Source organism: Mus pahari, chromosome 2 (assembly GCF_900095145.1).
Source record: "Mus pahari chromosome 2, PAHARI_EIJ_v1.1, whole genome shotgun sequence".
In the NCBI taxonomy this organism is placed as follows: domain Eukaryota; kingdom Metazoa; phylum Chordata; class Mammalia; order Rodentia; family Muridae; genus Mus; species Mus pahari.
The window spans coordinates 49,769,942-49,784,445 of NC_034591.1; the positions used below are offsets into that span (position 1 = coordinate 49,769,942).

Consider the following 14,504-nt stretch of genomic DNA (forward strand, 5'->3'; position numbering starts at 1 on the left):
AAAAAAAAAAAAAAAAAAGTAACTTCCTCTAAAATAAATGCTGTTGGATCAAGAAAGACCCCACATGCACATTCAGGAGATTAATGGATCAGTCACCGCCGACCTTGAACTCAATGGATCAGTCACTGCCGACCTTGAACTCCACTTATTGATAGTACTTGTGCTTTTCAGTATTTTAAGTTAAAATAAGTAATTTTGTTCTTTGTGGGGAAAGACAACAGTAAAGATGTAGCATCCTAAAACCTGAGGAACACTAAAAGTCCTGCTAAGTGCCAGGTCCCCAATCTGACCTAAGAACCATTGTATGGGCGTGTGCAGGTTATGCACTTACATATTTATTGTGATATTGGAGCGTGAACCCAGGGCTTTTAGATATGATAGGTTAAACACTTTACCACTGAGAAACATCTCCAGTACATGGGCTATTTTAAAAGCATTTTAGGTGGGAATTGTAGTATATGCCTTTAGTTTTAGTACTTGGAAGGCAGAGGCAGGTGGATGTCTTTGAGTTTAAGTCCAATCTGGTCTATGAAGTGAACTCTAGGCCAGCCAAGGCTACACAGTAAGCCTGTGTCTCAAGATAAAATAGGGGCTAGAGGGATGGCTCAATGACTAAGAGCACTCGAAGAACTGGGTTCAATTCCCAACACTCACATGGTGACTCACAACTGTCTGTAACTCTAGTTCCCCAAGGATATGATGCTTTCTCCTGCCCTCTGAGGATGCAAAGACATACGTGTAGGCAAAACATTCATCCATATAAAACAAATAGTCATCTAAGCCTACATATAAAATTATTTTCCTGGGCTGGAGAGATGACTCTGTGGGTAAAAGCACTAACTGCTCTTACAGAGGTTCGAGTTCAATTCCCAGATACAACATGGTGGCTTACAACCATCTGTAACAGGTCCCGATGCCCTCTTCTGGTGTGTCTAAAGATAGTGACAGTGCACTCATAAAACAAACAAATAAATCTTTTAAAAAAGGGGAAAAAATTTCCCCATTAACTGCTTAGTTGTAGTCCCTTGCCAATGTATTTAACCTGAAAATGACCTGAAACAGTGCATACTCCTGTATATCTCAGATGAGCAGCTCTCAAAGACACGGCTCATCACCTCAGAACACTTCTCACCTTACTGGGTAGTTTTTAGAGGTCACTGTAGTTCAAACCTGACACAACCTTGCTTATCTTATGCTAGGATTTGTTACCAACCTTCCTGAAATGAAGGCAGTTAATCTTTAATCAGCCAGTCAGTGGGGGTATACATATAGTTACACTAAAACTTTTAATAGAATTTTTTGAATTACCAGGCAATAATAGTTGGTGTTAATGTAAGGAAAAAAGAGCCAGTTATCTTTATTCCCAGTACTGGGGTGGGGGTGGCAAAGGCAGGTAGATCTCTGAGTTCAAGGCCAGTCTGTTCTACAAGGTGAGTTCCAGGACAGTCATGGCTATACAGAGAAATCCTGTCTTTAATCCACCACAACCTCCCCACCTTCCAAAAAAGATAACTTCATTCAATTATAAGCTAAGAATCCACAGGTTGTGATGGTGCATACCTTTAATCCTAGCACTATGAATTCAAGCCTGGTCGACAGGCTGAGTTCCAGGACAGCTAATGTTACACAGAGAAACCCTGTTTTGACAAACACACACAAAAAAGAAACCCATCTATAAGATAAATTTTGCCTATTATCATAAAAAACAAATCAGGGCTCCTTGTCTTCTTATTTAAGAACTAAAGCGAAGCCGGGCGTGGTGGCGCACGCCTTTAATCCCAGCACTCGGGAGGTGGAGGCAGAGGCAGGCGGATTTCTGAGTTCCAGGCCAGCCTGGTCTACAAAGTGAGTTCCAGGATAGCCAGGGCTATACAGAGAAACCCTGTCTTGAAAAACCAAAAAAAAAAAAAAAAAAAAAAAAAAAGAACTAAAGCTATCTATGGCCCTAGTAAAGCAGGTCATCTTCGTGGGTCCTATGCTGGCTAGATTGGGATGCAGAATCCACAAAGCCTGGGTTACTACATGGTCTAATGCTGACCAGTGAAAGTGACATAGCCAATCCACTAAACTCTTCTACTGAAGAACAACTTTTCCACTTTCCTGAAATAGTTACTTTCTGAGCCAAGTTGTTTTCTGAAGAGTTACAAGTCCATAAAGAGGCTGGTCATAGAGCTAGCTAAGTCCTGCCAAAGCCAGCAAGCCTGAAACTAAGCGTATTTCTTCTACTGTGTAACAGGCGCCATTCCTCTCATGCTGAGAAGAGCCTGTTCTACTTAGCCTCTATCTACAAGACTCAGAATGATACCAGGTATGAAGTTATGAGTCTACACATACACAGATGCAACACTGAGCCTTTGTGCCTGTTCAAATAGTTGTTGCCCAACCAGTCATAAAGATGCGCACACAAACCTCTCATGTATATTTACTACACTCATCTTCTACAAACTGTTGGGCATGGTGACACACAGCACCCAGCGCCTGGGAGGCAGGAAGATTGTTTTATCAAGAAGCCAGCCTGGGTTCAATAGCAAAGCCCTGTCTAAAATCCACCAAAACCAAAAACAGAGTCTTAGAACAGCACACACTGGAGTGACAAACCATCATTCTGCCTCCTTTTCCTCCTCCTCCTGCTCTTCTTCTTCCTCCTCATCTTTATGTTCATTGGTGTTTTGCCTGCATGTACATCTATGTGAGGGTATAAGATCTTAGAGTTACAGACAGTTGGGAGCTGCCATGTGGGTGCTGGGAATTGAACCCGAGTCCTCAGAAAGGGCAGTCAGTGCTCTTAGCTGCTGAGCCATCTCTCCAGAGCTGCATCTTTTTAAAAAGCAGACTTTAGACTCATCTGGAACATTCGCTCTCTCTGCCCTGGCTGTCCAACCATTAGGATTACAAGTTCTGTCCATCCGCACAGCTCAGGAAAGGGCTTTCCTGGTTTTGTCTTTTTCAATGCAAGGTGTCAAATCTAGGAGTGCTGTACCACTCAGCTACAGGCCTCAAGAAAGCATTGGATCCATCTGTCTTTGCTGGAATTAAGCACTATTAATCATCATTCCTGCTAGGAGGTGGTGTACACCTTTAATTTCAGCCCTCAGGAGGCAGACACAGCCAGATCTCTGAGTTTGAGGTACAGAGCAAGTACCTGGACAGTCAGAGCTTCAAAGAGAAACCTGTCTTGAAAAGCCAAGCCAAATCAACAACAAAACACCTATAGGCCAATCTCATGGAACATTTTCTTAAGGTTCTCAGGTGACGCTGGGTTGTTCAAGTTGCTCCCCTCTCAAAACAAACAAGTAAACAAAACCCAGCTCAGGCTTGGAGCTGGGCTCACTGGTGGTTGTGAGCCTCCTGCTGTGGATACTGGGCACCAAGCACACTTGACTGGTGAGCCCCATCTCCCTTCAGCCCTCTGCCAATTCTTAAATCACATTTTTCCTTGACACTGAACTCCAGACCCAGTTCCCAGTGCTTTCATCACTGTTGTCTGCCAGAGCAGGAAGGGATGGATGAAGAAAAGACTGTCATGCTACAAGTCAGAGTGGATCAATTTTATCACCCACTATTTTCTCTCAATGTTGTAAGACTACCACAGTTAGCTACCAAATAAATTTCAGATAGAGAACTTCACACTGAGGACATCATCTTTACAAAAGTAATTGTATTACCCACTATAATTAATTCTCTAGATGGCAGAGGTAGGCAGATTTTTGAGTTCAAGGCCAGCCTGGTCTACAAAGTGAGTTCCAGGACATCCAGGGATACACAGAAAAACCCTGTCTCCAAAAAAAAAAAAAAAAAAATCTAGAAATGAAGTAATAAAATTACTTGGTGATTAAATTATGATCATACCAATTTAGAACTTGTGAACGAACAAGCTTCAGGTGTACTTGGCAAGAGACAATAGATGAGAACCGAGGTGGTGTGCCAGTCACGTGGACTAAATTTGCTGCTAGAATGAACAACGCTATGGTAAAACATGAACATGCTATGATAAGCACAAACCTGGGACTTCAGCTGGAATTACTATTCTATACACACTTGTGTCCACGGAACAGCACATACCCATGGCACAGTGAACAGAAGAAACCCTTACAGACAGTTCCCGCCCTGTCCTTCTCCATGGAAATCAGAAGTAGGTGTTGCAACAAGTTTTGGGTGCCAAGCTAAGCCTTATGCTTTTAGTTGGATACTTATGTTAAGCTAACTTTCTCTGATTTAGTCTTTTTTTATTTTTTTAAATTTACTTTTTGTATGTATTTGCTCCTGCATGATTATGCTAGGGTACCAGATCCTCTGGAGTTACAAACAGCTGTGCATGCCATGTGGGTCCTGAGAATTGAACTCAGAAACTCTGGAAGAATAGCCATCCCTCTAGCTCCAGTTATTTAGTCTTATATTAGAAATTTTTTCTGGGGGCTGGAGAGATGGCTCAGCGGTTAAGAGCACTGACTGCTCTTCCGAAGGTCCTGAGTTCAATTCCCAGCAACCACATGGTGGCTCACAACCATCTGTAAATAGATCCGGTGCCCTCTTCTGGAGTGTCTGAAGACAGCTACAGTGTACTTACTTATATATAATAAATAAATCTTAAAAAAAAAAAAAAAGGGCTGGAGAGATGGCTCAGCAGTTAAGAGCACTGACTGCTCTTCCAGAGGTTCTGAGTTCAAGTCCCAGCACCCACATGGTGGCTCACAACCATCTGTAATGAGATCTGGTGCATCTGAAGACAGCTACTATGCACTTACATACATTAAATAAATAAAATCTTTAAAAAAAAATTTTTTTTTTCTGGAGCTTGTCAAATCTGCCTGCCTGCCTGCCTGTCTGCCTCTGATACAAGGTTTCTCTGTGTAACAGCTTTTGCTGTCCTGGAACTCAAGTTTATAGACCAGCAAGCCTCAAACTCAGAGATTCCTCTGCCCCTGCCTCACAAGTGCTTGATTAAAGACATGTGCTATCATGCCTGATCAAACCCCACAAAGACTCTTACAAACAACGGTAGGGAATGAGGTGACTCTTCAGAGCTCACCAACTGTGTTCTTTTTTTTTTTTTTAATTTTTTTTTAATTATTTATTTAATTTTTTTGGTTTTTCGAGACAGGGTTTCTCTGTGTAGCCCTGGCTGTCCTGGAACTCACTTTGTAGACCAGGCTGGCCTTGAACTCAGAAATCCGCCTGCCTCTGCCTCCACCTCCCGAGTGCTGGGATTAAAGGTGTGCGCCACCACGCCCAGCTACCAACTGTGTTCTAACTCTTCAATACTGAGGCTTCAGCAGTCTCCAATAACAGTTCAGTTCTCAAGATCAGTTAAATCTTAACTCCCACAAAACCTTCACAGACATTTGAACTAACTCTACCAGTACCTGGTATATGTTGAAAAATCTAGAGAAATTGCTTGTTGTTTAGAAGCAAAGTGTCAAACAATTTCCTTATGCTCATTTTACCTCTGACTATATTCAAAGTATTTGTTTTCCTGTACTTCCTGTAATGCTAGAATGGCCACATTCATGGATCACATAGAAAAACTCAAAGTGTACTGTGGAAGTGTGCTTTTAATTCTCTCTCTATGACCAAAGTGGCTTACCACTCACTTCATATTAAATGCCTTAGCAGAGAATACAAGAATGCACACATCATTTCCTAAGTGTGATGAAACTGGCTTCTACTCTTAAGCCTTTTCTGACCATCTCAGACCTTCTGACAAAAATTAAAAAAATGGTCGGTGATTCTGCAAATAAGTTTGTTAACTCCTCAACACTAAAGAGAAATGAACGGATATGATCACAAGGCAATCTGTGCACAGGGCTGGAGAGATAGCTTAGCGGTTCTGAGCACTGACTGCTCTTCCTGAGGACCCAGGTTCTGTTTCCAGCACCCACAGGGTGGCTCACAACTGTCTGTTAACTCCAATTCCAGGAGACTGAACTCTGCAGGTACTGCACACTCAGTGCAGAGACATACATATAGGCCAAACACCCATACACATAAAACAAATAAGTTTTTTAAAAAAGTTTAATTTGTACACAGTTACCTAAGCGCTACTCAAATGACCACCATCTGACAAACACATCAATAAAATGTGCTAAGACTACTCAGTCAGGAAAAGAATCTGATACAGACTACAAGGATGAGCCTTCCAAGGCTATGCAAGCTGAAAAGAGCCAGTCACAACAACAGGCACACAGTTCAGAGCAGATGGCTCTATACACATAAGAAGTGGGCTGGCTGGTGGTGTGTATATGTGGTGCATCTCTTTGGGATGGGGGTGGCGGTGATAGCTTGCACACCACTGACAGACAAAAACCATCATTTTGTCTGAGTCATATGAATTACAATTAATAAATCTGTTGTTAACTTTGAGAATCAGTAGAAAGATTTTCTGGTCAGTTGTACAGAAGTCCGTGAGACTGAATCTAACTTACTTGTATGTGACTGGGACCAGACTGGGATATTTTGTTATGTACATTTCTAAAATGTGAATACAGTTTAAGGAAATACATCATTACACCAAATAATTCAGGTAGCTTGCCAGAAATTTTTTTGTTTTTGTTCTTTTAAATCCACCCAATTAGGTTTGGAGTGTGTGTGCTCTGGTCACATTGTATTAAGTAAGCCACTGGTCCCCAAAGCTTATGGTAAGCAGTACTGGACATGATCAATACATTGAATTAGTTCAACGAACTGTAATGTAAAGTAGGCACTATTCTAGCAGTGTGTGTGTTTTAGAAATGACCAAGTCCTTCCTCTATTATTTAGCTTCTCACAACTGTGGACAGTGATGGCATATGGACGGAGGGAATGAAAAATGGAAATATTTTGAAAAAAAAAGCATCTTGTCAAATGCAACAACCAAAATTAATTCAAAATCCAACATATACAATGAAACCAAAGATTATAGCAGTACTTTCCTGTATTACAGGGCTATACAGAGAAACCCTGTCTCGAAAAAAAAAAAAAATTCAGTTAATATTTAATTCCTTAAAAATACAAATTCATTAACCTTATCAGTCTGAAAGTTTGCTTTCATTTTTAATAAATGGAAAAATTATATGCATGACAAAGAATTGTTTTAAGATAAATTTATTTTTTTTTGTTTTTCGTTTTTTTTTGTTTTGTTTTTTTTGAGACAGGGTTTCTCTGTATAGCCCTGGCTGTCCTGGAACTCACTTTGTAGAGCAGGCTGGCCTCGAACTCAGAAATCCTCCTGCCTCTGCCTCCCGAGTGCTGGGATTAAAGGCGTGCGCCACCATGCCCGGCTTAAGATAAATTTATTTGTGGTTGTTACCAGTAAATGTTTAACTTGTGTATTTGTTGTATGTGCTCATATATCCAGGGTCACAAAAATTTTCTTCATCTACGGGCTAGAGAGATAGATAGTGGTTAAGAGGAGTGGCTGCGCACTGACTGCTCTTCCAAAGGTCCTGAGTTCAAATCCCAGCAACCACATGGTGGCTCACAACCATCCGTGATGAGATCTGACGCCCTCTTCTGGTGTGTCTGAAGACAATTACAGTGTACTTACATATAATAAATAAATAAATCTTTAAAAAAAAAAAAAAAAAAAAAAAAAAAAGAGCAGTGGCTGCTCTTGCAGAAGATCCGGGTTTAGTTTAGCATATACATGGCTGATCTGACTCCCTCTTCAGGCCTCCATAGGTTCTAAGAATGCATGAGATAGCTATTCATATGCAAACAGAACACTCAAAGAAATCTTTTAAAAAGTTTTTCTTTCTTCTTGGCTACATATGGTGGCACACGCCTTTCATTCCAGCACTTGGGAGGCAGAGGCAGCCGGATCTTGTGGGCTTCAGGCCTGCCTGGTCTACATGGAGAGTTCCAGGACAGCCAGGGCGACACAGAGAGACCCTACCTCAAAAACAAATAAATAAATACGATCTAAAGATTAAAAACAAAACAAAAAACAACACCCAAAAACTTGAAGTTGCTATGGAGCTAAAGGGGGGTTGCAGATGGAGAAAATTCAGGAAGTCCTACTCAACTGGGGCTTACAATCCAGCAGATCAAGAAAAAAGGTTTAAAACACATGCAAACAACCCTGTCTCGAAAAACCAAAAAAAAAAAAAAAAAAAAAAAATGCAAACAAGATGTTCTATGACCAGTTGGCTGTGATTGGCATCTGAGAAAGTAATGCTTGTGTTGAGGAAACGGGAAAAAAGGAACCAGTCACGAAAAGATCAAGAGATGGAATTCTACTCAGGAACTCCTTCCTGAAGGGTCTGTTCAGTGAGGAGCACAAGGGATGAACTGCGCACTGCTGGTGAGCAGCCATCCTGTGAGCTACCTGCAAACCTAGAACAGGGATGTCTGCAAAAGGTGGCTCAGGCTCTGGGTGGACCAAGAGTATTACGCTCTCTCTCATGAGCTTTTTTTTCTTTTAAACTTGTATTTTGAGATTATAATTACATCATTTCTCCTTTCCTATTCCTCTCTCCAACTCCTCCCTTCCTGGTCTCCTCCAAGTCTTTAATATTTTTTGAGACAGTGTCTCTCTGACCAGGCTGGCCTCAAACTTCAGAGTTCATTCTGCATCTGCCTGATTCTTCTCATTTCTGAACAATCCAGCTTTAAGTGATCTTTCCCTCCTTTCCTTGTGCCTTCAGCAACTATGATCTATTTAGTCATTCTTGCAATTCCTTTTTGCAAGAGGCACTGTGCTAAAAGTGCCACCTAGAGACAAATTGGACACACTTAACAGTTCTTACAATAGATAACAATCTAGCAGAACAAAAAATTAATAGGCAATACCAAGTCAAAGTGGATGTATGAGAGAACTCTAAGACATACTCAGAGGTTACTAACAGCAGACACAGTGCAGGAGAAGCTCATAGGGTGAGAGCATCAGAGAGGGAATGTCTACTGAGACTGTGGATCCGGATTTGTGGCTAAAAGTAAAAACATTTACTCTGTTTAGTATTACTGGTTCAATAGACTTTTAATTATTTTCAATTCCCCTAGCAGGTGACATTCACTACAGTACTCTGAAGAACTAAGTCTGTTACAATGGATGAGTCACACTTTTGGAACTGAAGGATGGCTAAGTGATCCGTGGAACACCTGCTTCCTTCCATACTCACCTCATCTCAGAGGCACCTTGCTAAGATTGTCTCAAACTACAAGATACAAGTTTCAGAATACACTAATTAAAGAAAAAAAACACCAACATTTGTGTGTGCATATATATAAATTAACCATCTCTTCAGCTCTTCATTACACTGTTTTCAATTTGCATTACTAAACTGAAGCTTGTACCTCAGAGTGAAAGGAAGTTTGTTTCTTTATCCATTTTTACGGTTGTCTATACAATGTGCATATGTGTCCCTTCTACTTTATTCACTGAGGCAGGGTCTCTCAATTAAACCAGAGGCCCTGATATGGCTGGTCTCCCTAGTCAGCATGCACAGGGGAAACTCCTGGGATCTGCCTTAGAGGCCCCATGCTCACCTGGACTTTCACAAGTTCTGGGATCCAGACCCTAGTCCTCATTCTTGTGTAGAAAGTGCATTTAACCACGAGCAACGTCCCTAGCCCCACTGCCCACCCTGTTTTCTTCCCAAACCTTCCCACTCAGCCCCTCAAAATTCTTTCCCATTCCCAACACAACTGAAGAAACGCCAAGCAACACTCTTCTGAGGCAATGTCGTCTCAGAATCTCCAAATAACATTCCATGGCCAAACTCACCATAGAGAGCTGTCCAAGTTTGATTAATTACATCTAGACACACAGTTCCTGACCTGAAACAGATGAAAAAAAAATGGCACTTTTTAAAAATTAGAAATCTAGTTGCATGTTTCTGGCAGCCAATTTTATCAGAACTACTTTGTAACAGATCCTTTAAGATGGGCTGGGAGTAAACTGGAGGAGAAGCCCAGGGATTGGCAGGCTCTGTTGTGTTTCCTTTACAACCAACAAGGAACAAGAGCGAGCGTTCCAAGAAGAAAACACCTGACGCAGGCGATGAACAATAGGTAGACCTTGTGATTCCCCAGCACAGAATTTCACTAGTCAAGTGTATGCATGTCTCCTAAGAAAACAAACTTAAAGAATAATTTGAAAAATAACTATTCTATATTTTTAAAAATATTATAGATGTCAAAGATTAAAGTTACTTAAGGAAACTTGACAACTAAAGGTAGTATATGAACCTTACACTGCCGCTCTACAGATTAGGTAAAAAGTATTGCATCATACTAAATTCCTGAATCTACTTTACTGTGGTTACTTAAGAGAACATTATTTGTCATCAGGATGGATACACTGAGGTATTAAAGATTAAGGAACACAATATAGACATGTAACCTACTCATGCAAAGTTCACAAAACTTTCCTATGTTGTTTTGAGACAGCCAAACTAAAGCTGGACGAAGAGAAAAGTCCAGCCCAGATAACCAGCACAGGATGGGCAAGACCGGCTGCGATGACATTACTTATAAACAATCATTAAGAAATGGGTAATTAAGATTCATTAGCTAAAATGAAATTGTCATTCATATTTGTCCCTCAAGAACTAAGAAATACATTCAGAGCTGAAAACACTAAACCCACATGCTGACAAAGAGGTCTTTGGGGTCTATATAGTAAGAATCGAGATGTGGAACATTTCAGCTGGATACCAAAGGAAATGAAAGGCCCAATCATGGAAATGGAAATACGTGAGCAGCACAATCAGTAACTGCACTGGACCCTCAATGGCTCAGATGATCACGGCCCTAGGACTCTACAGTTTAAGTGACCATTCATATAGTCTTGCCTCCCATAAAACCCAAAAGATAAGAGTTTTTATATTTGTGAAAGAGATGACCTCTAATCAAGAACAGCTGCTGCTAAAATTCAAACATTTTTAAATAGTTACTTACGCTTCATCAATGTTGGGATGGAAAATTTTATTCATGAATCCTGCAAAAAGAGATGTTAATTAGCAGCACAAAGTATGCAGAGAACAGTGAGTCTTAACTTGTCAGTACTGGATACCATTGTAGGACTGGCAAAGGCAGTGATCCTCAAATTGTTACTTTCAAACCTAGATCTTTGGCTACCTATAGAATATATGAGATTTTATACCTATAGAATATATGTATTCACTCCAACTAACTAAAATACAGAGCCCTATAATAACAACCAAGGAAGCTTTGGGATCATGCAGCTGTTTGTATCAGATAATCTTTTTTCTTTTCTGCTTTTTTGTGACAGGGTTTTCTCTATGTAGCCCTGGTTGCCTTGGAACTCACTGGGTAGATCAGGCTAACTTTGAATTCAAGAGATTCGACTGCCTCAGCATCCTGAGTGCTGGGAATAAAGATGTGCGACACCATTGCCAGGGCCAGATCATCTCATAAGCAACTATCTTCTGAATTATGCAGGAGTTTGCCAAGAGAATATTTAACAGTGATTTATAACTAGTGTCATGATGAAAGCTAAGAAAACAGCACTCCAACAGCTGTGCTTAACTTAAAAGTTCTCAGTGTAGTTATGGGTATTGTTTGATCACACAGTACAACATGAACCAGAGCTACTGAAGTTAGAACACTGCCTCCAAATCACAAAACTTCACAAGAACAGTGACCAAAGCTGTTCCTTTGAATCTACCCACTCAAAGGAAGTCAATTCTAATTAAAAATTGAGGCAACCAAGAAATAAGGAAAGGGAATTAAAATACATTATCTAAGATAGTTCAACCTGTCAGGTTTAACTTTTAAAATACATTCCTAGGAGAGTATAAACTTAAAAATTTTGCTGCTTAAATCCCAGTAAGAAATGTTTCCATTTAAACTTAACGTTAGTGACTTCATCAGTACATAAACGAAATAACACTCAGAGCTCCTCACTGTACCCTTTTCCTACGATGCTCCCTGAGGAGGACTGTGCAGCCCTACTATGTTGTAGCCCTACTACGTTACATACCGTGGACATGTTCTCTGAAGGATTCTTACCACCACTGACCCCACTCCACCCTCTCATCCCTTTCCCACAGGGTCTGCCTGTCCTTCCAAATACGCCTGTCAGCACCCACTTGGCAGTCATGTCGTCAGGGCACAGGAATGACAGCGCCATCCTCCCAGTGGTCACTGTAGCTCAGGCCAAGAGACAGGAGGAAGGAACTGCTGTGTGTTCTAAGTATGGACACAGGGAGTACATGCGGGAAGAGGGAGAGGGTATGGAAACACAGATGTGGCAACTCAAAGGACAGCCTCAAGTGACTTCTAAAAACCTTACAAACTTCTCTCTGTTAGGTAACAGGACAAGAACACAAACACACAGGCACTTTCAGACTTTAACCTAGCCATCCCAAACAGTTCCACTCTTTCATTCTGTCTTTACAACTTTATGTTTACGGCTTTATCTATTACTACAGCAAAAGTCCTATAATGTATAAATAAATCACAGTGATGCAAATGACTGCATCAATAATAATTTTTCATTAAGACGCTTGAGATTAATAAAAGCTAATAAAAGTGCTCATGTCTTTTTTTTTTTTTTAAAAAAGATGTATGTACTTATTTTATGGATAAGAGTGCTCTAATTTGCATGCCGGAAGATGGCATTAGATCACTCTATAGATGGTTATGAGTCACCATGTGGTTGCTGGGAGTTGAACTCAGGACCTCTGGAATTGCAGACAGTGCTCTTAACCTCTGAGCCATTCTCTCCAGTACAAGTTCATGTCTTAAAAGGAGAAAAATCGAGCCAGGCGTGGTGGCGTGCACCTTTAATCTCAGCACTTGGGAGGCTGAGGCAGGCGGATTTCTGAGTTCGAGGCCAGCCTGATCTACAGAGTGAGTTCCAGGACAGCCAGGGTTATACAGAGAAACCCTGTCTCGAAAAAACCGAAAAAAAAAAAAAAAAAGGAGAAAAATCTCCTGTAACCCTAGGAAAATGCTACCAACATGCATGGCCTGGATAAGCTATGAGAATACTGGAAGATTTGAACAGCTAGCATGGCTGGAGCACATCATTAATTCCAGCATTAAGGAGGTAGAGGCAGAATGAACTCTATGATAGTTTGGGACCAGTCTGGTCTACATAATGAGGTTCCAGGCCAGCTAGCACTAAAAAGTGAGGCAACTCCCAGCCCCGCCCCCCCAATTCAATGACTAAAGCAGCCATGGACTAGGAATCCCACACAGCCAGGCACAATGAACTAGATCAACATGTCAGTTTGGATAGATTTAAAGTTAAATTGAAACGGAGAGACAAAGCATGATACTATAAACCTGGTCGAAGGCCCTCAGCTGAGGAGGTGGCAAGTCTTAACGGAGGGCTTAGCACTGTCTTCCCATACAGAGGTGCTGCCAGCTGCTTCCTAAGTATCTGCCCATACCCACAGGTCGCTGATGCTCTCACAGGAGTACTGCTGGGACACTTAGCCCTAATGGGACATCACAGGAACCCCAAGGCCCCGCCCCAAGGTTCAGAAACATGGAGGAAGAGGAGGCAGAACCAGTGGTAAGAGGCAGAGGATGGGAAGGAGTACTGTGCTGTACTGTCTCCAGGATATGGAACTCAACCATAAAAGTAAGGGGCCATATTGGAAATTTCTGGGGAAAGTGGGAAGAGGGAGGAAGGTCTGTGGGGTAGCTATGATCAATGTATACATGTATAAATTTGCCCAAAAGTAAACTAAAAATACTATTTAAAAAAGGCAAAAACAATATAACAGACTGATGTATTAATAACACAGTATTTAAATAACAAAGTAATAATACTTTTATCCCCTGGATTTTATGGTACACTTGTAGTGAACCACATATATCAAAGTTGCAAAGGTAATTTACTAGGCTACAGAGCCATGAACACAGTGGACATGAAATACAATGTGGACAAGATAGTTCATGATGGTTTCATCTGCTAGGGATAGTGCTACATGCCTGTAACTAGGAGGCACATGTAGGGTGTCAAGCCTGAGACCAGCCTTGATGATACAGACATAGCCTATCTCCAAAACCAGAGATTTTATGCAACCCTAATATTCCCTTTAAAAGAGAACAAAGATGGCTGGAGAGATAGCTCAGCAGTTAAGAGCAGATGCTACGCTACTACTGCTGAGCTACTATTCTCAGCATCCATGTGGCGGCTCACAATCAACTGTAACTCCATCTCCAGGAGACACAACATCCTCTTCTGGCTTCATGGCACACACTCACATAGATACATACACATCAAATAAAGAAATCATAATAGACAGACAGACAGCCAAAGGCAGGGCTGGAGAGATGGCTCAGTGGTTAAGAATATTGGTTGCTCTTCCAGCCTGGGTTTAGAGGACCTGGTTTCAATTCTTAACACCTCTATAAGAGCAACAAATATTTGGTAACTCCAGTTCTAGGGAATTTGGTACCCTCCTCTGGCAGTGTATGCATACACACAATGTACATATTTTCATATAGGTAATATTCCTATATACAAAATAAAAATAAATTATTTTTAAAAAGGAGAGACAGGGGCTGGTGAGATGGCTCAGTGGGCAAGAGCACCCGACTACTCTTCC

The 14,504-nt window shown here is 41.1% G+C and overlaps 1 protein-coding gene across 2 annotated transcripts in view; it reads right to left on the bottom strand.

The window, feature by feature from the left end:
- Ube2h (ubiquitin conjugating enzyme E2 H) overlaps positions 1-14,504 on the bottom strand; it is a 91,367-nt gene that overhangs the window by 17,064 nt on the left and 59,799 nt on the right. Inside the window, exons 4-5 of one of the 2 annotated variants that reach the window (XM_021190671.2) lie at positions 10,876-10,915; positions 9,701-9,753 (exon numbers count right to left, since the gene is read on the bottom strand). The exons of the other annotated variant lie outside the window; for it this stretch is intronic. Coding sequence (XP_021046330.1) covers positions 9,701-9,753; positions 10,876-10,915 — 93 coding nt within the window. The remainder of the gene's footprint in view (positions 1-9,700; positions 9,754-10,875; positions 10,916-14,504) is intronic. 2 annotated transcript variants of the gene reach the window in all.